General features: G+C 37.4%; 2 protein-coding genes across 2 annotated transcripts in view; one reads left to right on the forward strand and one right to left on the reverse strand.

Moving 5' to 3' along the window:
* Positions 1-4907: 4907 nt before the first annotated feature.
* Positions 4908-27192, reverse strand: part of LOC144955879 (U2 snRNP-associated SURP motif-containing protein-like) — an 86124-nt gene continuing 63839 nt past the window's right edge. The window contains exons 18-22 of the mRNA XM_078886129.1: positions 24247-24406; positions 23316-23722; positions 20002-20112; positions 9591-9736; positions 4908-5259 (exon numbers count right to left, since the gene is read on the reverse strand). Of these exons, the coding sequence (XP_078742255.1) occupies positions 5142-5259; positions 9591-9736; positions 20002-20112; positions 23316-23722; positions 24247-24406 (942 nt within the window). The 3' untranslated portion in view covers positions 4908-5141. The remainder of the gene's footprint in view (positions 5260-9590; positions 9737-20001; positions 20113-23315; positions 23723-24246; positions 24407-27192) is intronic.
* LOC144955952 (uncharacterized) lies at positions 17392-18967 on the forward strand. The gene is made up of 3 exons (XM_078886214.1): positions 17392-17643; positions 18329-18474; positions 18677-18967. Exons 1-3 carry the CDS (start codon positions 17523-17525, stop codon positions 18965-18967), a joined length of 558 nt encoding a protein of 185 aa, XP_078742340.1. The 5' UTR covers positions 17392-17522.

Raw genomic sequence — 27192 nt, forward strand, 5'->3', positions numbered from 1 at the left:
ATAGACAATTGATTGTAGCTGTGGTAAAGCGTCTACCGCTATATGACAATTGATTGTACTGTGGTAAAGTGTCTACTGCTAAATGACAATTGATTGTACTGTGGTAAAGTGTCTACCGCTATATGACAATTGATTGTAGCTGTGGTAAAGGTCTACCGCTATATGACAATTGATGTAGCTGTGGTAAAGCGTCTACCGCTATATGACAATTGATTGTACTGTGGTAAAGCGTCTACCGCTATATGACAATTGATTGTACGTGGTAAAGGTCTACCGCTATATGACAATTGATTGTACCTGTGGAAAAGTTCTACCGCTATATGACAATTGATTGTACCTGTGGTAAAGCGTCTACCGCTATATGACAATTGATTGTAGCTGTGGTAAAGCGTCTACCGCTATATGACAATTGATTGTACCTGTGGTAAAGCGTCTACCGCTATATGACAATTGATTGTAGCTGTGGTAAAGTGTCTACCGCTATATGACAATTGATTGTAGCTGTGGTAAAGTGTCTAATGCTATAATGACAATTGATTGTAGCTGTGGTAAAGGTTACCGCTATATGCAATTGATTGTAGCTGTGGTAAAGGTCTACGCTATATGACATTGATGTACTGTGTAAAGGTCTACCGCTATATGACAATTGATTGTACTGTGGTAAAGTGTCTACGCTATATGACAATTGATTGTGCTTGGTAAAGTGTCTACGCTATATGACAATTGATTGTACTGTGGAAAGGTCTACCGCTATATGCATGATTGTACTGTGGTAAAGCGTCTACCGCTATATGACAATTGATTGTACGTGGTAAAGGTCTACCGCTAATGACAATTGATTGTGCTGTGGTAAAGGGTCTACCGCTATATGACAATTGTTGTACCTGTGGTAAAGTTCTACCGCTATATGACAATTGATTGTAGCTGTGGTAAAGCGTCTACCGCTATATGACAATTGATTGTACTGTGTAAAGCGTCTACCGCTAATGACAATTGATTGTAGCTGTGGTAAGGTCTACCGCTATATGACAATTGATTGTACCTGTGGTAAAGGTCTACCGCTATATGACAATTGTATTGTAGCTGTATGTAGAGCGTGTAACTACGCTTGAATAATGAACAATTGATTGTAGCTGTGGTAAAGCGTCTACCGCTATATGACAATTGATGTACTGTGGAAAGGTCTACGCTATATGACAATTGATTGTAGCTGTGGTAAAGGTCTACCGCTATATGACAATTGATTGTACTGTGGTAAAGGTCTACCGCTATATGACAATTATTGTAGCTGTGGTAAAGGTCTACGCTATATGACAATTGATTGTACTGTGTAAAGGTCTACGTATATGACAATGATTGTAGCTGTGGTAAAGGTCTACCGCTATATGACAATTGATTGTACCTGTGTAAAGGTCTACCGCTATATGACAATTGATTGTACCTGTGGTAAAGGTCTACCGCTATATGACAATTGATTAGTAGCTGTGGTAAAGCGTCTACCGCTATATGACAATTGATTGTAGCTGTGTAAAGCGTCTACCGCTATATGACAATTGATTGTACCTGTGGTAAAGTGTCTACCGCTATATGACAATTGATTGTAGCTGTGGTAAAGGTCTACCGCTATATGACAATTGATTGTACTGTGGTAAAGGTCTACCGCTATATGACAATTGATCGTACCTGTGGTAAAGTGTCTACGGCTATATGACAATTGATTGTAGCTGTGGTAAAGTGTCTAACGCTATATGACAATTGAAGGTAGCTGTGGTAAAGTGTCTACCGCTATATGACGATTGTAGCTGTGGTAAAGGTCTACCGCTATATGACAATTGATTGTAGCTTGGTAAAGTGTCTACCGCTATATGACAATTGATTGTAGCTGTGGTAAAGGGTCTACCGCTATATGACAATTGATTGTACCTGTGGTAAAGTGTCTACCGCTATATGACAATTGATTGTACCTGTGGTAAAGCGTCTACCGCTATATGACAATTGATTGTACCTCTGGTAAAGCGTCTACCGCTATATGACAATTGATTGTACCTGTGGTAAAGGTCTACCGCTATATGACAATTGATTGTAGCTGTGGTAAAGCGTCTCCGCAGCATTGTTGAGTGAACGCTACCGCTATATGACAATTGATTGTAGCTGTGGTAAAGCGTCTACGCTATATGACATTGATTGTACTGTGTAAAGGTCTACGCTATATGACAATTGATTGTAGCTGTGGTAAAGGTCTACCGCTAATGACAATTGATTGTACTGTGGTAAAGCGTCTACCGCTATATGACAATTGATTGTACTGTGGTAAAGGTCTACCGCTATATGACAATTGATTGTAGCTGTGGTAAAGCGTCTAACGCTATATGACAATTGATGTACTGTGGTAAAGGTCTACCGCTATATACATGATTGTAGTGTGGTAAAGCGTCTACCGCTATATGACAATTGATTGTAGCTGTGGTAAAGGTCTACCGCTATATGACAATTGATTGTACCTGTGAAAAACCGTCTACCGCTATATGACAATTGATTGTACCTGTGGTAAAGCGTCTACCGCTATATGACAATTGATTGTAGCTGTGGTAAAGCGTCTACCGCTATATGACAATTGATTGTAGCTGTGGTAAAGCGTCTACCGCTATATGACAATTGATTGTACCTGTGGTAAAGCGTCTACCGCTATATGACATTGATTGTAGCTGTGGTAAAGTGTCTACGCTAATGACAATTGATTGTGCTGTGGTAAGGTCTACGCTATATGACAATTGATTGTAGCTGTGGTAAAGGTCTACCGCTATATGACAATTGATTGTACTGTGGTAAAGTGTCTACCGCTATATGACAATTGATTGTAGCTGTGGTTAAAGCTTCTACGCTATATGACAATTGATTGTAGCTTGGTAAAGTGTCTACCGCTATATGACAATTGATTGTACTGTGGAAAGGTCTACCGCTATATGACAATTGATTGTACTGTGGTAAAGTTTTACGCTATATGACAATTGATTGTACTGTGGTAAAGGTCTACCGCTATAGACAATTGATTGTAGCTGTGTAAAGGTCTACCGCTATATGACAATTGATTGTACCGTGGAAAACCGTTCTACCGCTATATGACAATTGATTGTACTTGGTAAAGCGTTATCCGCTATATGACATTGATTGTACTGTGGTAAAAGCGTCTACCGCTATATGACAAATTGAATTGTAGCTGTGGTAAACCGTCTCACGCTAAATGACATTGATTGTACCTGTGGTAAGCGTCTACCGCTATAGACAATTGATGTACCTGTGTAAAGCGTCTACGCTATATGACAATTGATTGTAGCTGTGGTAAAGTGTCTAACGCTATATGACAATTGAAGGTACTGTGGTAAAGGTCTACCGCTATATGACATTGAGTCTGTGGTAAAGTGTCTACCGCTATATGACAATTGATTGTAGCTGTGGAAAGTGTCTACGCATATTGACATTGATGTAGCTGTGGTAAAGTGCTACCGCTATATGACAATGATTGTACTGTGGTAAAGCGTCTACCGCTAATATGACAATTGATTGTAGCTGTGGTAAAGCGTCTACCGCTATATGACAATTGATTGTACTGTGGTAAAGCGTCTACCGCTATATGACAATTGATTGTAGCTGTGGTAAAGCGTCTACCGCTATATGACAATTGATTGTACCTGTGGTAAAGTGTCTACCGCTATATGACAATTGATTGTAGCTGTGGTAAAGGGTCTACCGCTATATGACAATTGATTGTAGCTGTGGTAAAGTGTCTACCGCTATATGACAATTGATTGTAGCTGTGGTAAAGCGTCTACCGCTATATGACAATTGATTGTAGCTGTGGTAAAGTGTCTACCGCTATATGACAATTGATTGTAGCTGTGGTAAAGTGTCTACCGCTATATGACAATTGATTGTACCTGTGGTAAAGTGTCTACCGCTATATGACAATTGATTGTAGCTGTGGTAAAGCGTCTACCGCTATATGACAATTGATTGTAGCTGTGGTAAAGCGTCTACCGCTATATGACAATTGATTGTAGCTGTGGTAAAGCGTCTAACGCTATATGACAATTGATTGTACCTGTGGTAAAGCGTCTACGGCTATATGACAATTGATTGTAGTTGTGGTAAAGCATCTACCGCTATATGACAATTGATTGTAGTTGTGGTAAAGCATCTACCGCTATATGACAAAGCAAACAATCAATATTCGAACAGAAAAGTTATTAAAAAACAAGAACAATGGGCCTGGGCCGAAGTCAGTCTTGAAGTTGGAGAGTAAGGTAATCTTTCTTTCTTTCTATCTATCTATCGAAAACACGCGAGAGCAGCAACCACACATGACGCTATCTTGAACATGTACATGATGGATGGGATGTGGGTCCACTCTGCTTGCATTTTCACGGTATGAGAGTGTAGTGTGAAGTTGTATGCAATGTGAGGGTGGCTCCACTCTGGGCCCTTGGACATCGTCATGGTGACACTTGAAGCAGTCCGTCCGTTCATGGCTTGTTCATCATTGAATTACACTTTATCAATAGTCCAATGTTTACTTGATTGGGTTTGATGGTATTGGGAAACATTTTGTCATCCATGATGTTGGAGATTCTCCCACTTTGTAACTTTGGGGGAATTTTCAATATTCCATCCATGTGCACGGGACTTGGAACAAAGATCATCAAAGGGACTTGGAACAAAGATCATCAAAGGGACTTGGAACAAAGATCATCAAAGGGACTTGGAACAAAGATCATCAAAGGGACTTGGAACAAAGATCATCAAAGGGACTTGGAACAAAGAAGACCAAAGGACCCCAAAACCGACATCCACTGGATTCCATCGTGATCCATAACAATCTGATACACAAAAAACTGAGGCAACAAAATAAACAGTTTTTCTTGTTTTAATTTTTTTTTTTTTTTAAATCAACAGCTCATTTATTACAATTGATAAAAACAAATGACAGAAAGTCAAACCAGTTGGTTTGGTCAAAAACTAACATAAACAAACCGCTCTCTCTCTCTCTCTCTCTTCTCCCACTCTCTCTCTCTCCCATTCTCTCTATCTATTTATCTAGCTATCTCCCCTCCCCCCCCCTCCACTATTCCCACCCCCTCATCACGTCAGTCGCGATGTTTTCGAGATGACCGATGCTTCTTCCTCTCTTTGCCAGGACTCCTTGATCCACGACCCTTTGACCTGGATCTGGACCGTGACCTTGACCTCTTGGATCTTTTGGGACTGAATAAAGATAGAAATAGAAAACATTCCATTAGCTCCTCCACTCACAACCAAAAGACAATTTCCCTCCCAAACCACATGGGCCATCCTACAACCAGGGTTCTCCATTATTCAATAATGTCTAAGTGTAATAATTAGAGTCTGTGCTGCAGTGAAAAACACCATTTGTGTCCCACAGTGATAATTATTCTGTCAATGTCCACCTGTGTGAATTTATTCAATACCCTTGCAAATATGGGATTTAATTCATTTTTTTTTTTTGGAATGATTTGTGTGTGTGTGTGTGTGTGTGAGAGAGAGAGAGAGAGAGAGAGAGAGAGTTATGCAACTTTGCACTTTTTTGGTCGCATTTCCAATGGGCAAAAGCCCCGTTTTCAAATCCTGCTGACAGCATAGATTATAATCCCAACCAACTCAAATGCCTTATACTTAAACTGCACAACACTGACAAATCACCCAATTCTTTTTTTTTCAAGACTGACTGTATTAATATTCAATATCTAAAAACTTAGAAATTGTTTTTTTGTTTTTTTTACGGGTTTTACGGCGTTTGCAACACATTAAGGTCATAGTAAAAAGCTGTCCCCGCAGTTTTTCGCGGCCGCAAATGGCAAATTTCACCCTTGACCGCAACAAGCCGCAAATTTTTATTTGGCCGCAAAAAGCCGTAATTTTCGCTGTTTTTAGGCTAAATTGACGATTTTTTGTTTTAAAAAACACCAAAAGCTATGAAAAATTGTGAAAAGACAGCGACTTTCAATGCTAGCATCCAAAATTGACACTAAATAACGGACAAACATGTCTAGGCCTAGCCTCCCACCCCTATGGCCTAGCCTCCCACCCCTATGGCCTAGCCCAGGCTATTGGAGATCCCAAGCTTTGTTTTTCCAGGGTGGCCAACTTTTCAGAAACTGAATTAGGGAAAATTTTTGGTTACCGCACAATAATGTTAAGAGTGAAGTAATACACAGCCTAATACTAATTTAATACTTTACAAAGAATGAAAATGAAAACAGACATTAAGTTGACATACCTGTAAACCTTGGAAGTGAAAGGGGTAACTTTTGACATATTTATCCTCTATCCAAGCTTAGGAGGTGCATTATGCCCTCTATTGAATTTGGTGCAGAAGTCACAGCCTCTATTCTATTAATATGACAATTTAAAACTAAAAAACTACACACACATTGAGACCACAGCATCACTACAAGACTTTTTACACTATGTACATGATAACAGGCTTTGTTTACTGCTATTATTTGCCTTCTGAATGCAAGCTATCCATGGTGGATCTCTTGCATTTTTGCAAGAACTTGTCAGTCAATTGGACAGGTGGCATGCTTGATGAGGAGACCCTAACTTTATTAACTAAAAGACTGTTTAGAGTGGCATTGCTCAACTGAGATCTGCTTTCAGTTCTATTCTTCCTAACCAAACTAAATATCTTCTCTGATGCTGCATTACTGTGAGGAATTGAAAGAACACTCAGGGCTAGCTGTCCCAGGTTCCAGTAAGGCCTACTTCCACAAATTTGGCATGGACAAGGGTGTCTGTATTTAATGGAAAATTATTCTTCATGTACTTCAAAGCAGCAATGGAGAATAATTTTATGTTACTGATGATTTCACTTCTTGACTGAGACGCAATTCGTCTTTTTTTACGATGGGTTATTTTCGGGGAAAAAAACGCAGTTTCGGGACATCGGGAACGGTGGATCCATTTAGGGAATTTCCCGAAATAATCGGGAAGGTTGGCCACTCTGTTTTTCACCTTTTTTTTTCTTTTTACTGAAGAGCTCTCGCGTCCTTCATCCCATAATCATTCAAAAACCCATTAGGCCTATATTGAAATATAAAGCCATAATAATAATGCTCAAAATTGGATAGTAAATAGAGAATACAAACTTAATGCCCCCATTGGAAAATGGATTTTGTTTCTCTTTCCTTGTGAATTGTTATTTTTTTTCCTCTCCTTAATTAGTTTTTCAAATTTTGAATTTTTTATCCGATTGTTCACTTTGATTTCCCAAATTTTAAGAAGCTAAATAGTTAATAAAATATTTTGATTACTTCCTTCTTTTTTTTCTTTACTATGGCTATTATAATTATTATAATATTATTTCAAACCAATCAAAATGTAAATAAATTCATGCTGACATGTGACATCAATATTCTACAAAGTGCCCTATTTGTGTCAATTTTTTACCGTACATGTTGTTTTTATTGTATGAATTTTTGTAAAACTAGCTGCAAATTTTTGGCAAATTTTGCTATTTTGATGACAAATTTTACCATTTTTTATGGCAAATTGTCGTTTGAAATGGCAAAAAACCGCGGGGACAGAAAAAGGAATAATATGGGATAGTAAAAAGTTCTAGAATTACAATTAAAGCATCCAAGAATAAGGCAGACAAAGGGGAACCTCTAAGGCAGACAAAGGGGAACCTCTAAGGCAGACAAAGGGGAACCTCGCAAATAATTGTCAAAATCGGAAACGGTAAAAAGTTAGGTTCCCTTTAATTCGGACATTCCCATTTTTTATATAGTAAATTATTTTCTCAACCAAAACGAGCTCCAAAACAAAGCTCTAGACATGGGAAATCACCGGTTGCAATCGGGCGTTCTGTTCAAGAATACAGTTACAGTTACAATCATTAAAAACCAGTAGAATTAAAGAATACAGTTACAGTCATTAAAAACCAGTAGAATTAAAGAATACATTTACAGTCATTAAAAACCAGTAGAATTAAAGAATACATTTACAGTCATTAAAAACCAGTAGAATTAAAGAATACAGTTACAGTCATTAAAAACCAGTAGAATTAAAGAATACAGTTACAGTCATTAAAAACCAGTAGAATTAAAGAATACAGTTACAGTCATTAAAAACCAGTAGAATTAAAGAATACAGTTACAGTCATTAAAAACCAGTAGAATTAAAGAATACAGTTACAGTCATTAAAAACCAGTAGAATTAAAGCTTGTTAACTGCACTATCAAAAATGAATCTTTAACCCTCTCCTTACCACCTATGGAAAATGGTCACATTTGTTACGATGCAACCGTCACTTTTCTAATCCAGATTTCATTTCTTTTTGCTATAGCTATAAAAACTTGACATTCTGTAATAGAGTTCATACCGTCGAACAATATTACGTAAAGAATGTGTTTGTTGCTTTTCTGTTTGAGTAAGAAATGTCTGTTTTTGAGTTGGGTGGGTGTGAAGATTTCGGGAAAATTTTGAAAATGGCTGGTAAGGAAAGGGTTAAATAAAAAATAACATTAACATAGTAACATTTTTATTTGGTTGATTTGGAAATGTTGAAATTTTATGAAATTGTGTAGTTCGTGACACAACTTTCAAACATAGTGTTCGTATGAAGGATTTCAAATTTGAATTGTTCGGTTAGTCAACAAAATGAATTATTCCCAAACAACGGATCAGACTCCAATTTTGACACAAAACAAAAGAGATGACGGGCTTTCATTGTTTTTAAATCTTGGATTTTATTTTTTTTTAATTAATTTCTTCAAACACAATCTGAAGTTATACCAAAAGAAAGATCTTCCTTTCATCGTTGATACCAATTGTAAATCAATAGAGAGTGCTAGAAAAATTATTTCTAGCTTAATTATGAAGCAAATGCTGACAGTTTTAAAAGACCAATACTTTGAGAAAAAAAAACTCCTGCTGACGTCAAAATCTTGCAGTTTGGAGTAATTAATGTGAGATAACTTTTTAAGAGTATAGTCAGCTATTTGTTATTATATTTCTATTTATGTAATTTTTATTTACCTTTTATCTTTCCTTGCTTTATCCTTTAATTTATAAAAGTCCATAATCAATAGCAAAACCCATAATAGTCCATAATCAATAGCAAAACCCATAATAGTCCATAATCAATAGCAAAACCCATAATAGTCCATAATCAATAGCAAAACCCATAAAAGTCCATAATCAATAGCAAAACCCATAATAGTCCATAATCAATAGCAAAACCCATAATAGTCCATAATCAATAGCAAAACCCCTAATAGTCCATAATCAATAGCAAAACCCAAAGTAAATTTTTTAGAAGTGGGTAGAGTTCATCTTATCTCATGGTCTTTGTTGTTTTCTTATGGACTCGGTCAAAAATAATTGATTATAAAATGGAGAAGCAAGATATTAGAACACTAGTGATTGGGTAACAATGTTGGATAGAATGGTGAAAATAAAATTGAAACAGCATCCCATCAAAAAGGTTGCAAGTAATTGCCAGACCTTTCAGACTTATGAGATGTGATGTTTCGACAGATGCTTTTCCTTGCAATGTCAGTTTAAATCCTCACCTTTTATCTTTCTTCTTCCTTTTCTGACCACTGTCTGGGGACCTCCCTCTCCTGGGCGGTGACGGGGAGTAAGATCTAGACCTGGATCGATGCCTTTTCCTAAAACTGTCACGGTCAGCTTGGGGGGAATCCAGACTGTCCAAAACCTACAAAATGACATTTTTCAAAAGAGCAAAAAACAAACCAAGAATGAAAAAATTTAGTTTTATGGAAATTTAATAAAAACTGTGATCCAAGGATTTAAACCAGCCAAAAGACAATGTGACATTTGGCCCTTACAAAATGACATTTTGCAAACAGTTTATTTGTCCTATAGAAAGAAATGACATTTTGCAAAAAGTTAACTCGTCCTATAGAAATGACATTTTGCAAACAGTTCTCGTCCTATAGAACACTCAACTCAACCACGCCCATGCACATAGCCACAAAAAAGAAAGACCAAATCATCCCATTGCAATGTGACTGATGTCTCTGCCCGATGGCACAGAGTCATGCCTTGCTGCCCCTACCCCTATGTACTAATTTTTAGTCTATTATAATGTTTAAGTGTTCTACCGAACATTGGCAGCTGTGTTTGTGTGTGTGTGTGTGTGTGTGTGTGTGTGTTCTAATGGACAGTAGCTGTGTGTAATAAAGCACCTTAAGTTGGAAAGCGATGCAATATTTTTTATGCAGGTCTTGCTCTTTGCAGTTTCAAATATTTCCTGGCTGTAGCAGAGGTGTGTGGTGATGAACGATGTTGTACCTAGCAGAGGTGTGTGGTGATGAACGATGTTGTACCTAGCAGAGGTGTGTGGTGATGAACGATGTTGTACATAGCAGAGGTGTGTGGTGATGAACGATGTTGTACCTAGCAAGGTGTGTGGTGATGAACGATGTTGTACCTAGCAGAGGTGTGTGGTGATGAACGATGTTGTACCTAGCAGAGGTGTGTGGTGATGAACGATGTTGTACCTAGCAGAGGTGTGTGGTGATGAACGATGTTGTACCTAGCAGAGGTGTGTGGTGATGAACGATGTTGTACCTAGCAGAGGTGTGTGGTGATGAACGATGTTGTACCTAGCAGAGGTGTGTGGTGATGAACGATGTTGTACCTAGCAGAGGTGTTGTGGTGATGAACGATGTTGTACCTAGCAGAGGTGTGTGGTGATGAACGATGTTGTCCTAGCAGAGGTGTGTGGTGATGAACGATGTTGTACCTAGCAGAGGTGTGTGGTGATGAACGATGTTGTACCTAGCAGAGGTGTGTGGTGATGAACGATGTTGTACCTAGCAGAGGTGTGTGGTGATGAACGATGTTGTACCTAGCAGAGGTGTGTGGTGATGAACGATGTTGTACCTAGCAGAGGTGTGTGGTGATGAACGATGTTGTACCTAGCAGAGGTGTGTGGTGATGAACGATGTTGTACCTAGCAGAGGTGTGTGGTGATGAACGATGTTGTACCTAGCAGAGTGTGTGGTGATGAACGATGTTGTACCTAGCAGAGGTGTGTGGTGATGAACGATGTTGTTCCTAGCAGAGGTGTGTGGTGATGAACGATGTTGTACCTAGCAGAGGTGTGTGGTGATGAACGATGTTGTTCCTAGCAGAGGTGTGTGGTGATGAACGATGTTGTACCTAGCAGAGGTGTGTGGTGATGAACGATGTTGTACCTAGCAGAGGTGTGTGGTGATGAACGATGTTGTACCTAGCAGAGGTGTGTGGTGATGAACGATGTTGTACCTAGCAGAGGTGTGTGGTGATGAACGATGTTGTACCTAGCAGAGGTGTGTGGTGATGAACGATGTTGTACCTAGCAGAGGTGTGTGTGGATGAACGATGTTGTACCTAGCAGAGGTGTGTGGTGATGAACGATGTTGTACCTAGCAGAGTGTGTGGTGATGAACAATGTTGTACCTAGCAGAGGTGTGTGGTGATGAACGATGTTGTACCTAGCAGAGGTGTGTGGTGATGAACGATGTTGTACCTAGCAGAGGTGTGTGGTGATGAACGATGTTGTACCTAGCAGAGGTGTGTGGTGATGAACGATGTTGTACCTAGCAGAGGTGTGTGGTGATGAACGATGTTGTACCTAGCAGAGGTGTGTGGTGATGAACGATGTTGTACCTAGCAGAGGTGTGTGGTGATGAACGATGTTGTACCTAGCAGAGGTGTGTGGTGATGAACGATGTTGTACCTAGCAGAGGTGGTGGTGATGAACGATGTTGTACCTAGCAGAGGTGTGTGGTGATGAACGATGTTGTACCTAGCAGAGGTGTGTGGTGATGAACGATGTTGTACATAGCAGAGGTGTGTGGTGATGAACGATGTTGTACCTAGCAGAGGTGTGTGGTGATGAACGATGTTGTACATAGCAGAGGTGTGTGGTGATGAACAATGTTGTACCTAGCAGAGGTGTGTGGTGATGAACGATGTTGTACCTAGCAGAGGTGTGTGGTGATGAACGATGTTGTACCTAGCAGAGGTGTGTGGTGATGAACGATGTTGTACCTAGCTGAAGTGTGCGCAGGCCTGTAAATCGTCTTTTCCAAAATTGTCTGAATTTTATTTTAACTATTGGTGACCTCAGCAGAAGTTGATAATCGTATGACATATCGAGATTTCTGCTAGATGTATCAGTCTAATATCCTTTTAAAAGAATACTATCCCCTGTCAAAATATTCAGGAACAAACGTAGAATACAGTAGAACTCGGAAATAGCGAGTTCCACGGGTCCATTCCTGATTACTCGCTATTCCCGAGTTGCCAGGAAAGGTTATAATAGTGCTGGTTATTCCCCTCAGTGTGTAATTCGAGTAAAAGCCGTCGCCCCTATTTCAATTTCTTCACAGAAGTGGCAGAATGCTTGTTTTTTTTGTTGTTTTTTGTGTTTTTGTTTTTTTTTCCAAGTAAAATCATGACTAGAAAAAAAACAAGAACATAGAAGTGTGTGTGTGTGTGTGTGTGTGTGTGTGCGTGTGCGCGCGAGTGTTTGTATGCACTCGGCATGTTTGATGAGGTAAGCAAGCGCATCACTCAATCACTGACCCATTGAAATAATGGTTCCACACTCCCCTCTCTTGCTGATCGTGTCGTTCGTTCACGATGCTACTCGCTGACCGATGCTGCGAAGTGAGGCATGTTGACATGTGCTTACCTCGCGCGTCGCATGGCACCACATTGGGTGAATAATTGACCCCCACCCCCAATACACACACACGCACACAAACCCTACCCCCACCCAAATTTGTTTCGCCTATTATGTACTACTACAGACTAGGCTACTATGTAATATTACTCGTAACGAAAAATAAGAAAAGAAAAGAGGCTAGGCTAAAAATATTTAAATTGCCATTGTCTCTTGTTTTGCTTTACTTCGTTCGCAGTCCTAGGCTGGGGCAGGAAATGCTCGTTATTTCCGAGTTGACCTCTTTTTCATACTCGCTACTTTCATGCTCATTTTATTGACTCAAATAAGGGAGAAAAAAAACGGGGATTTAGATTTTACTCGCTATTTCCGAGTTCTCGCTATTTCCTAGTACGTTACTTTCATGTTCTACTGTATAAAATTAGCTACACTACAGCACAGATTCCTCAAACTCATTTGAATATCCCGATTTTCTTCCTTATTATTCTTTGTTATATTTCCACAAACTAATTATTACCTCGAACACGGTTTCCTTCAACTAATTTCACCCAATCAACATTAAAAAATTAGATTAATTAAAAGGTTGGTTTTCATGTGACCAGTAATTTCCATTGCTGATAGTTTCCTGTGTCATTTACAATTAAGTGTGCATCCAAATATGTGTATACAGTATGGTACATACACATATAAAAACAGACACTCAAACACTCTATCACTGTTTTTATATGTGTATACAGTATGGTACATACACAGATAAAAACAGACACTCAAACACTCTATCACTGTTTTTATATGTGTATACAGTATGGTACATACACATATAAAAACAGACACTCACATACTCTATCACTGTTTTTATATGTGTATACAGTATGGTACATACACATATAAAAACAGACACTCAAACACTCTATCACTGTTTTTATATGTGTATACAGTATGGTACATTCACATATAAAAACAGACACTCAAACACTCTATCACTGTTTTTATATGTGTATACAGTATGGTACATACACATATAAAAACAGACACTCAAACACTCTATCACTGTTTTTATATGTGTATACAGTATGGTACATACACATATAAAAACAGACACTCAAACACTCTATCACTGTTTTTATATGTGTATACAGTATGGTACATACACATATAAAAACAGACACTCAAACACTCTATCACTGTTTTTATATGTGTATACAGTATGGTACATACACATATAAAAACAGACACTCAAACACTCTATCACTGTTTTTATATGTGTATACAGTATGGTACATACACATATAAAAACAGACACTCAAACACTCTATCACTGTTTTTATATGTGTATACAGTATGGTACATACACATATAAAAACAGACACTCAAACACTCTATCACTGTTTTTATATGTGTATACAGTATGGTACATACACATATAAAAACAGACACTCAAACACTCTATCACTGTTTTTATATGTGTATACAGTATGGTACATACACATATAAAAACAGACACTCAAACACTCTATCACTGTTTTTATATGTGTATACAGTATGGTACATACACATATAAAAACAGACACTCAAACACTCTATCACTGTTTTTTATGTGTATACAGTATGGTACATACACATATAAAAACAGACACTCAAACACTCTATCACTGTTTTTATATGTGTATACAGTATGGTACATACACATATAAAAACAGACACTCAAACACTCTATCACTGTTTTTATATGTGTATACAGTATGGTACATACACATATAAAAACAGACACTCAAACACTCTATCACTGTTTTTATATGTGTATACAGTATGGTACATACACATATAAAAACAGACACTCAAACACTCTATCACTGTTTTTTATATGTGTATACAGTATGGTACATACACATATAAAAAACAGACACTCAAACACTCTATCACTGTTTTTATATGTGTATACAGTATGGTACATACACATATAAAAACAGACACTCAAACACTCTATCACTGTTTTTATATGTGTATACAGTATGGTACATACACATATAAAAACAGACACTCAAACACTCTATCACTGTTTTTATATGTGTATACAGTATGGTACATACACAGATAAAAACAGACACTCAAACACTCTATCACTGTTTTTATATGTGTATACAGTATGGTACATACACATATAAAAACAGACACTCACACACTCTATCACTGTTTTTATATGTGTATACAGTATGGTACATACACATATAAAAACAGACACTCAAACACTCTATCACTGTTTTTATATGTGTATACAGTATGGTACATTCACATATAAAAACAGACACTCAAACACTCTATCACTGTTTTTATATGTGTATACAGTATGGTACATACACATATAAAAACAGACACTCAAACACTCTATCACGTTTTTTATATGTGTATACAGTATGGTACATACACATATAAAAACAGACACTCAAACACTCTATCACTGTTTTTATATGTGTATACAGTATGGTACATACACATATAAAAACAGACACTCAAACACTCTATCACTGTTTTTATATGTGTATACAGTATGGTACATACACATATAAAAACAGACACTCAAACACTCTATCACTGTTTTTATATGTGTATACAGTATGGTACATACACATATAAAAACAGACACTCAAACACTCTATCACTGTTTTTATATGTGTATACAGTATGGTACATTCACATATAAAAACAGACACTCAAACACTCTATCACTGTTTTTATATGTGTATACAGTATGGTACATACACATATAAAAACAGACACTCAAACACTCTATCACTGTTTTTATATGTGTATACAGTATGGTACATACACATATAAAAACAGACACTCAAACACTCTATCACTGTTTTTATATGTGTATACAGTATGGTACATACACATATAAAAACAGACACTCAAACACTCTATCACTGTTTTTATATGTGTATACAGTATGGTACATACACATATAAAAACAGACACTCAAACACTCTATCACTGTTTTTATATGTGTATACAGTATGGTACATACACATATAAAAACAGACACTCAAACACTCTATCACTGTTTTTATATGTGTATACAGTATGGTACATACACATATAAAAACAGACACTCAAACACTCTATCACTGTTTTTATATGTGTATACAGTATGGTACATACACATATAAAAACAGACACTCAAACACTCTATCACTGTTTTTATATGTGTATACAGTATGGTACATACACATATAAAAACAGACACTCAAACACTCTATCACTGTTTTGCATAACAGGAACCTCTCTGCTCATTCATCACTACGCAATTCGTTCTCATTTCATTGCGATGCGCCATTATTTGTAATGATGGTTGGCTATGAGGGTAAATGAATGTTGTAATACAGAAGCCCCCCCCCCCCCCCTCTCTCCAACACACTTGCACATACACTCAATGTCGTGTATTAAGTTATCTCCCTCAACATATCTATAAGATAAATAAATAATAAAGTTCCCCTTAATTACCCTCAAGCGAAGATTTGTTTTAGGGCTTATTCCAAGGGAAGACCAGAGTAACCCAGCTCAGCACCGCAAACTGAACTAGGGAGAGGTGACTTGCTTAGGGCCACATAACATAGTCATTATTCAAACTCTGTATCTTTCAGGTATGAAGCAAAGACTAAACAGCTAAGCCAGACTGGCTTTGCAGTTGCAGTATAGACAGTAATAAAACCTAGCACTAGTACTTTTATTTTAACTATCCCTAATAGGAAATTAAAAAAAAAACAACCTAGGACAACTGCTCTCACTACCTTTCAATATGTCCTTCATTCAATGGCAATGGCAGCGCAGAACCAAAATAATGGTCATATAAGGACATTTTTTAACTTTTACCAATCAATCAAGGTTTGTTCCACAGATTTTAAAATGCTACTAAAATTGACAAAATTTAATAAATGATATCTGACAAAAGATCCACGTTTGCATGTTGTGGTCCCCACAGTAGTTGAGAGTAGAGGGGTGCATGATTGGTACTAAGTGTGATAGCCATATTTTTGTGTGGCTGTCCTCTCTCTCTCTCTCCCTGGCAGAGGATGTCGTGACAATTGGAGCAACTGGCACTTTTTCATACCTTATTTTTCTCATCATTATTGATGCGAGTACCCGCCTCACGCTTTTTCTGGACCGACAAATCCTATCTTTAGGATCCGTTTTTATGGAACGGTTGGCAGCTATGGAACTGTATATGCATAAACTAATAAAGATGGTCCATTTATAGTAGGTAGTCCAAACTGCCCCGATAACGGGTTCTGGACGTAAAATGAGCTGATTTCCATCAAGTTCCCACTTAATCTTCACCACGTATTTTCATTGTAAATGCAATGAAATATATATCAATAAAAAGATCAATCTTTGATCTTTCCAATGATATATTTGGTTTTAGCATGCACAAAAAACTGACTTTGTGCTTTGATAACGGAAATAGTCACTTGAGCCGTTTTTTATCGCTCGCCGAGAAAAAAAAAATCATACCGCCTCAACGTAAATAGCCAGGCAAACTGCGCCGTTCGTTCAATCTCGCCCAAACTGGTTTCATAAGACACGTAAAAGAGGGCCGATTATTTTGGTACCAAATAGTAGTAGTTCTTATTTTTGGTTTTGAAAATATCGCATTTTTTATAACTTTTCAAGGCTAATTTTCATTATGATCAAGTTCTATTTGGTATTTTTGGAAAGCCGTATTTTTCCTTTTTATAAATACGAAAACAACACTAAAAAATGTCCAACGGCGCAGAATGCTTAAACCGAAACAACGCATCACTTTATGAATGAAATTCTTTTTCCCACCGGCCGGCAGCAGTATCAGACGTCTCCAATGGCTAACAAATCAATCTCGCCTGAATCAACGCTACCGTTCGAAATTTCTCGATACAAGGTTCTGACAGGTAAATAAATATATAATTCACTTATTAATATCATAAATTAAGAGGTATTAAGTTTAAATTTGTTTATTTTATTGTTTTATCCAACATCGTCCTCAAACCCATCTTCTCAAAATGGCTGAACTCTGGGTCCGTCTCGGAAAATGAAGAGCCTATTTATTTCTGATTTTCAGAATAAGCTGTGATACAGTAATTTGCTTTCTTCAAGCATTATATTTATTAAATAAATTAATTTTGTGTTACTGGCAATTAATTTTAAGCCACTAGAACGATTTTTACAACCCTTACAAATATCTAAGAAAATCCAAGATGGCGGACATCGATGATAGTGATAGACAGACCTGGAGGTAGAGAATTATTTTCCTTGGCTAGATTATATATTTCCATTTGTGAGTTGTTTACTACTTCACAATAATGTAAATAAATATGACTTATTCATTTTTTATAGTTGACTCTTTATAAACATTATTTTTTTCTGTTCATTGACTTTAGAAGGATATTCTGTTTTGCTGAGATTTTTTTTTTTAATTTATGTTTTTTATTGGAGTGAGTTTTTTTTTAAAAGGAAGAAACAAAATTCCAAAAGTGAAAAAATAAGAGAATATCGGTTTAAATTTAAAATGTCCTCATTTTTCCTAAACATATGAAAAACATTAATTTTGCTTTTACTTTACTTTGTTTTAAACAGATGATGACCAGTACAGGTCCCTTAAAAGGACATTCCTGGCTGTGGGAAAGGGGAGACGGGCAACCTTACCATCCGTCCTGTTTGACAACCGACTGGTGCTCCAACTGCTTTGTTTGAAGGAAGAAGCCAGTGAATCATGGAGGAAGGTAAGTTAGTAATACCGGCTAAATTGTCTGCTTTTGGAGACGGTCCAAATTCCGAGTAATAACTTGGTTATTATTGTTCTGTTCTACATTCATTAATGCCCAGTAAGTGTATGTAACTTAATAAAAACGTGTGAATAGTCTGAATAGACAAAATTGAAACTATAATCTATCTAAGAATCTTGATTTATTTCTTTATTTTCAGGTACAGGAATGGTTTGTGTCTGTAAGGCCCGATACTCCTCCCAACAGGGTCAGGTATACTGTGGAGAAGACTGTCAAGCTGTTTGAAAAGACCCCAGATGGTGATGTCCCCGCTTTCCTTGAGACTCAGCTCAACTTGGATGCCATCTCGCCAACCTTGTCAGCTATTGGCATCACAAGATCAACTGTCAGTAACCCTCCGTTGTCTGTTCCCCATGTCTCGTCAATCTGTAATCGTTTTGTCATTGATTTTCATCAACATTGTTCAATTGATAAGTGTCCAAGAGAATAAATCAAAAACCTTCATTACTGAAGTTGTCAAAAATGAAATCAGATATTGTAAGACTTTCAAGCAGATTAAAAATTTGAAATTTGCCCCACTCAATACCATGATAGAGTCCTTGAAAAATGTCCTTGAGCAAGAGAATAGTTCCCCAACACCACCCAAGCGGTTAAGGCTTTCAAATTTTGAGTAGTTCGAAAAGAAAACAATTGCGAGAAAAAAATCTTTGGCTATATGCGTGTGTGTATATTGTCTTTTTATGTGCTTGATTTTTTATGTAAAAAATAATCCAAGCGCAGTTCTTTTTCAGTTTTTACTGCATAGAATGATAAATAAACCTTGGTTTTAGCTATTAAGACATGTCTTGTTCCATTATTTTGAGAAAATAGCTTCTCGGCCACCACTGGGTCTGGGTACTTTTGTCCAAATTCTTAAACTTGGCTACCTTTTTCCTCTCTTGAGTTACTGATAATGATGTTACAGAACTTATATATCACACCATTCAGATAGAGCTTTAAAACCTGATTAATTTGATATATAATATGTCATCCTATGTCAACAAACAAAAAAGTTACGACAGTTTGAAGTTGCGTCTTTTTCGCATGTTTCGGCAACTTTTTGGAAACTGCTTTTCTGTGATTTTTCTGAACTTTGAAAAGTTAATGTGGTAAAACTATGCTAAATAGCCTTCCCAAAAAAATTGGGCTTATTCTATGCCATCATATTTGTAACCACAAGCGATGTTAGATCTGTATCTATAGTAATAATGATTTTGGGGTACCCCAAACTTGGGAAATTTAGTATTTTTAACTTTTCCCGTTTTCGGCCCAAAATCCATGATTTTCAAATTGCCATAACTTTTTTAGTTTTTGACCTAGGAAGACAAATCAAATATCATAGTAACCAGAATAAAAAGTTCTACAAGAAAAATATTGAATGAGTGTGTTTCTTGCAAAAAAAAAATTCAGTTTGGACTACCTATTTATAGCCTCTTCTTCTAAACTTTCTTGGGGAACTCTTAGTATAAAGAATGTATCTCTCACCTTGTTCTGTAATTTCCTACGATAGTGTTGTACCTGGTCTTGGATAGACATACCCGATTTCCTAGAACGCTTTCCCATTTCCAACTCATCCTGGTATTTCATCACCTTCACCTGACGACCAACATTTGTTTAGAATATTAAAATAAATAACAGTTTGAAATTTGTAAAAAAGATTCAACACTTTTCTGCCCAATCATCAGTTGTATGGAATGTCAACAATAACCATTTAAAACTCAACCATGAGATTCAAACTCTAGTGTCACATCAATACCTGAAAATAAACGTTTCTAAAGCATTTCAATAAAAACAAGATAAAATCTAAACACAGTACAGACATGAAAGAACAATAAAATCTAAACACATTACAGACATGAAAGAACAATAAAATCTAAACACATTACAGACATGAAAGAACAATAAAATCTAAACACATTACAGACATGAAAGAACAATAAAATCGAAACACATTACAGACATGAAAGAACAATAAAATCGAAACACATTACAGACATGAAAGAACAATAAAATCTAAACACATTACAGACATGAAAGAACAATAAAATCTAAACACAGTACAGACATGAAAGAACAATAAAATCTAATCACAGTACAGACATGAAAGAACAATAAAATCTAAACACATTACAGACATGAAAGAACAATAAAATCTAAACACAGTACAGACATGAAAGAACAATAAAATCTAAACACAGTACAGACATGAAAGAACAATAAAATCTAAACACAGTACAGACATGAAAGAACAATAAAATCGAAACACATTACAGACATGAAAGAACAATAAAATCGAAACACATTACAGACATGAAAGAACAATAAAATCTAAACACATTACAGACATGAAAGAACAATAAAATCTAAACACATTACAGACATGAAAGAACAATAAAATCTAAACACATTACAGACATGAAAGAACAATAAAATCTAAACACAGTACAGACATGAAAGAACAATAAAATCTAAACACAGTACAGACATGAAAGAACAATAAAATCTAAACACATTACAGACATGAAAGAACAATAAAATCTAAACACAGTACAGACATGAAAGAACAATAAAATCTAAACACAGTACAGACATGAAAGAACAATTTTGTTTGTTTGTTGTTGCTTTAGGTCTCTTCCAACACAATTGAGGTTATATGAGAGACCGCTGAAACAAAAAAACAAGCAATCTAACAAAAATAGTACAAATGTAAATCAAAATCATAACCTAAAGATATCATAAGCTAAATTATAAATAACCAAGAACAAACAGCAGAAGATTTACAGAAAAAAAAAAATATCCCCTGTCAAAAATACAATCACAAACCAAAGAAGCTGGATAGGCTAGTGAAGAGAAGAAGAAACGACATCACTATCGGATCGTACACCCATGCGAACATCATAGGTATATGATTCAAGGGTGATGCTCCCATCCAACCACCCGCTGAAAGAACAATAAAATCTAAACACAGTACAGACATGAAAGAACAATAAAATCGAAACACATTACAGACATGAAAGAACAATAAAATCGAAACACATTACAGACATGAAAGAACAATAAAATCTAAACACATTACAGACATGAAAGAACAATAAAATCTAAACACATTACAGACATGAAAGAACAATAAAATCTAAACACATTACAGACATGAAAGAACAATAAAATCTAAACACATTACAGACATGAAAGAACAATAAAATCTAAACACAGTACAGACATGAAAGAACAATAAAATCTAAACACATTACAGACATGAAAGAACAATAAAATCTAAACACATTACAGACATGAAAGAACAATAAAACCTAAACACAGTACAGACATGAAAGAACAATAAAATCGAAACACATTACAGACATGAAAGAACAATAAAATCTAAACACAGTACAGACATGAAAGAACAATAAAATCTAAACACATTACAGACATGAAAGAACAATAAAATCGAAACACATTACAGACATGAAAGAACAATAAAATCGAAACACATTACAGACATGAAAGAACAATAAAATCTAAACACATTACAGACATGAAAGAACAATAGAATCTAAACACAGTACAGACATGAAAGAACAATAAAATCTAAACACATTACAGACATGAAAGAACAATAAAATCGAAACACATTACAGACATGAAAGAACAATAAAATCGAAACACATTACAGACATGAAAGAACAATAAAATCTAAACACAGTACAGACATGAAAGAACAATAAACTCTAAACACATTACAGACATGAAAGAACAATAAAATCGAAACACAGTACAGACATGAAAGAACAATAAAATCGAAACACAGTACAGACATGAAAGAACAATAAAATCGAAACACATTACAGACATGAAAGAACAATAAAATCGAAACACATTACAGACATGAAAGAACAATAAAATCTAAACACATTACAGACATGAAAGAACAATAAAATCTAAACACATTACAGACATGAAAGAACAATAAAATCTAAACACAGTACAGACATGAAAGAACAATAAAATCTAAACACATTACAGACATGAAAGAACAATAAAATCTAAACACATTACAGACATGAAAGAACAATAAAATCTAAACACATTACAGACATGAAAGAACAATAAAATCTAAACACATTACAGACATGAAAGAACAATAAAATCGAAACACATTACAGACATGAAAGAACAATAAAATCTAAACACATTACAGACATGAAAGAACAATAAAATCTAAACACAGTACAGACATGAAAGAACAATAAAATCTAAACACATTACAGACATGAAAGAACAATAAAATCTAAACACATTACAGACATGAAAGAACAATAAAATCTAAACACATTACAGACATGAAAGAACAATAAAATCTAAACACAGTACAGACATGAAAGAACAATAAAATCTAAACACATTACAGACATGAAAGAACAATAAAATCTAAACACATTACAGACATGAAAGAACAATAAAATCGAAACACATTACAAACATGAAAGAACAATAAAATCTAAACACAGTACAGACATGAAAGAACAATAAAATCTAAACACATTACAGACATGAAAGAACAATAAAATCGAAACACATTACAAACATGAAAGAACAATAAAATCTAAACACATTACAGACATGAAAGAACAATAAAATCTAACTAAACACATTACAGACATGAAAGAACAATAAAATATTGATGAATACCTTTGTATTTTTTGGTTCTAATTGTTGAGTTCCATTCAATCATGTCTATAGTTTGACAAATTAAAATCTCTTACTTCTAGCACCAGTTCCTTCGTGACCTTTGAGCTTACCTCAACCTCTCGTAACCTCTGCCTCCTGTCTTCAGACACCAAACTCAGTCTTAGATTGTGAGCAGCGCTGTCAGCGACAGATGCCAATCGACTGTCTGGTGAGATGGCACCACTTTCATCCCCTGACCCCTGGTTGTGAGAAGAGTAGGATTTCTTGTTGTAGCTGTCATCTAGAGGCAATCCATCGATATCCTCACCCCCCTGATCCCCGACCACTGGATTCCCATCAATGTCTTCTTCTTCCTCATCAGCCTCCAGCATCTCCCACTTGGACGTGGTCATGGCCTGAGCTTGGAGTTCATTCTCGTCCACTTCCTCCCATTTAGAACGGATGAAGGCAGGTTGGGGGTGAGGTAGTGCAGTGTTCTTTGGTTTGTCCTTGTGCTTGCTTGAGGTTGAAGAGTCCACTGTGGGGGTTTAGAACAGAAAATATAACAAACAGCAAAATCATTCATCACCACAACCACCATCATCACCACCACCACCACTATCATAATCACCACCACCACTATCATCATCACCACCACCATCATAATCACCACCACCATCATAATCATCATCACCACCACCACCACTATCATAATCACCACCACCACTATCATCATCACCACCACCATCATAATCACCACCACCATCATAATCATCATCACCACCACCACTATCATCATCACCACCACCACTATCATCATCACCACCACCATCATAATCACCACCACCATCATAATCATCATCACCACCACCACCACTATCATAATCACCACCACCACCACCACCACCATCATCAACATAAGCAACATGATCATCATCCGAATTTCAATTCAAAAATCTTTACCATCCCAAATCCCCCCCCCCCCCCCCCCCCCCCAAAAAAAAAAAAACCAAAAAAAAACAAACTCAAAGAGAACTCCCAAGAGACGAGCCAACAACTTACAAGGCATGCCATCAAGGTCCTCTGCCATGTCCTCACTTTCCAAATGGCCACCAGTACCTTTCCCTTCAGACGAGTCTAAAGGCAGACCATCCACATCCTCTATGGGATCCCCATCCAAGTTAGGTGGATCCTCTTCAGCTGTTTCTTCCGATATGTCAACCTGACAGACGATTCAATATTTTTAAAACTACAAAACATCAACCTGACAGAGGGGTGTCCGCTGAATGATATAATGGTATGGCAAAGTTAGTTGTACACTGTGTTAGGTATACATTCTGATTGGTCTATCCCATATCAATGTGTTAGGTATACATTCTGATTGGTCTATCCCATATCAATGTGTTAGGTATACATTCTGATTGGTCTTGACCAATGCCTTGACCCATGACATGGCTGAGCTCATGCTTTTCTTCCAGTCTTCTGCAAAGTTGCCGATTTGTTTAAGTTTGGAAACTGACCCTTGATATCTTTTCAATAAAATTTTACTTGTTTTCATTCACATTTATCATTTATATTGACAATGCCTGTCCAAAAAGCAGTTTAGACACTTGTAGACAAGCTGTTCCAGCAAAACTGATGGACAACACAATCACAGTCTCAGTGTAAACAAGTGCATGATAAGTTGGTGACAATGAAAGCAATGACAGTGATGGTGAAACTATATTTTAGTTGTGATTTCAATCACAAACATCAAACTGTTGATACAAGTCTCTCTATTTTATTATCCAGTTAGGTCTAATATACAACAAACTACCACTACAGTACGACGAATCAGAGAAAATATTGAGCTGCTAACAATGGTACGCTGAGACATAAGGCAAAGAGAATGAAGCCTGTAAGAACATAAGAGGTTGGAGGCTCAATTGGAGGCCAATTTTTATCAAATGTGCGTAAAAGTAGATTGGCCAATAGAGAAGCTGAAGAAAGTAAAATCCATTTTTCTCATTTCTTCTGGTTGAGTTGGCTTGCCAACACTCCCACATCCCACACACAACTCCCCCATCCCACACACAACTCCCCCATCCCACACACAACTCCCCCATCCCATACACAACTCCCCCATCCCACACACAACTCCCCCATCCCACACACAACTTCTCCATCCCACAAACAACTCCCCATCCCACACACAACTCCCCCATCCCACACACAACTCCCCCATCCCATACACAACTCCCCCATCTCACACACAACTCCCCCATCCCACACACAACTTCTCCATCCCACAAACAACTCCCCATCCCACACACAACTCCCCCATCCCACACACAACTCCCCCATCCCATACACAACTCCCCCATCCCACACACAACTCCCCCATCCCACACACAACTCCCCCATCCCACACTCAACTCCCCCATCCCACAAACAAATCCCCCATCCCACACACAACTCCCCCATCCCACACACAATTCCCCCATCCCACACACAACTCCCCCATCCCACAAACAAATCCCCCATCCCACACACAACTCCCCCATCCCACACACAACTCCCCCATCCCACACACAACTCCCCCATCCCACACACAATTCCCCCATCCCACACACAACTCCCCCATCCCACAAACAAATCCCCCATCCCACACACAACTCCCCCATCCCACACACAACTCCCCCATCCCACACACAAATCCCCCATCCCCCCTCCCACAAACAAATCCCCCATTCCCCCTCCCTCAAACAACTCCCCCATTCCCCCCTCCCACATACAAATCCCCCACCCCCCCTCCCCCTCCCACAAACAAATCCCCCATCCCCCCTCCCACACACAACTCCCCCATCCCCCCTCCCACACACAACTCCCCCATCCCCCCTCCCTCACACAACTTCCCCATCCCCCTCCCACACACAACTCCCCCATCCCCTCTCCTACAACTATGTGGATGCCAACGCCATAAAAAGAAAAATGACAGGTAGATTTGTGGGAAAAAAAAAACGATTTTGGAGGAAACTTTGTAGCACCCTCAAAATTGAATCAATTACGATTTAGTCTACAAGACCAATGCAATGACAGTCATCAATAGACCGATGCAACGACAGTCATCAATAGACCGATGCAACGACAGTCATCAATAGACCGATGCAATGACAGTCATCAATAGACCGATGCAACGACAGTCATCAATAGACCGATGCAATGACAGTCTTCAATAGACCGATGCAATGACAGACATCAATAGACCGATGCAACGACAGTCATCAATAGACCGATGCAATGACAGTCATCAATAGACCGATGCAACGACAGTCATCAATAGACCAATGCAATGACAGTCATCAATAGACCGATGCAATGACAGTCATCAATAGACCGATGCAATGACAGTCATCAATAGACCGATGCAACGACAGTCATCAATAGACCGATGCAACGACAGTCATCAATAGACCGATGCAATGACAGTCATCAATAGACCGATGCAACGACAGTCATCAATAGACCGATGCAATGACAGTCATCAATAGACCAATGCAATGACAGTCATCAATAGACCGATGCAATGACAGTCATCAATAGACCGATGCACAGCGTCATATTTTCGACTCTGAGCGCTACTTCAATCGCCTCACATCAGGCTGACCACCTGATACCCGATACCCTTGCTCTTGGGAAAAACGTAATTGACCGTGACACGATAGGTATGCAAGCCGGACGTTGGCGTGGCATGCGCGTGTGGTGCAACACTGTAATGCAATTATTTGCTTTGAAAATCCCTCTTTTGCACCCTTCCCCCCACCAAACCTTCAGAAGGATTCATTTTATTTTCATTATTCATGTTATCACCAAGTTCAGATTTGTTTCTGTGTAATTTTTATTGTTTCTTGGTTTTCAACTTGGAAAATAATATTAGTTAAAATACGACTGCTTATCGTTCCTGGAATGATATCAAATTTGATGTGAGTGATGTGATTAATTTAATTAATAACTCTGGTTTGGATCCAT

Source organism: Berghia stephanieae, chromosome 10 (assembly GCF_034508935.2).
Source record: "Berghia stephanieae isolate SIO BIC M18660-M18661 chromosome 10, UCSD_Bste_1.3, whole genome shotgun sequence".
In the NCBI taxonomy this organism is placed as follows: Eukaryota; Metazoa; Mollusca; class Gastropoda; order Nudibranchia; family Aeolidiidae; genus Berghia; species Berghia stephanieae.

Bases quoted from the DNA above. Each gene is read 5' to 3' on its own strand.
- LOC144955952 (XM_078886214.1), top strand. From the start codon at position 17,523: ATGAATGAAATTCTTTTTCCCACCGGCCGGCAGCAGTATCAGACGTCT. The intron at 17,644-18,328 runs GTAAATAAATAT...TGTTTTAAACAG, and splicing joins TCGATACAAGGTTCTGACAG to ATGATGACCAGTACAGGTCC. The intron at 18,475-18,676 runs GTAAGTTAGTAA...CTTTATTTTCAG, and splicing joins CCAGTGAATCATGGAGGAAG to GTACAGGAATGGTTTGTGTC.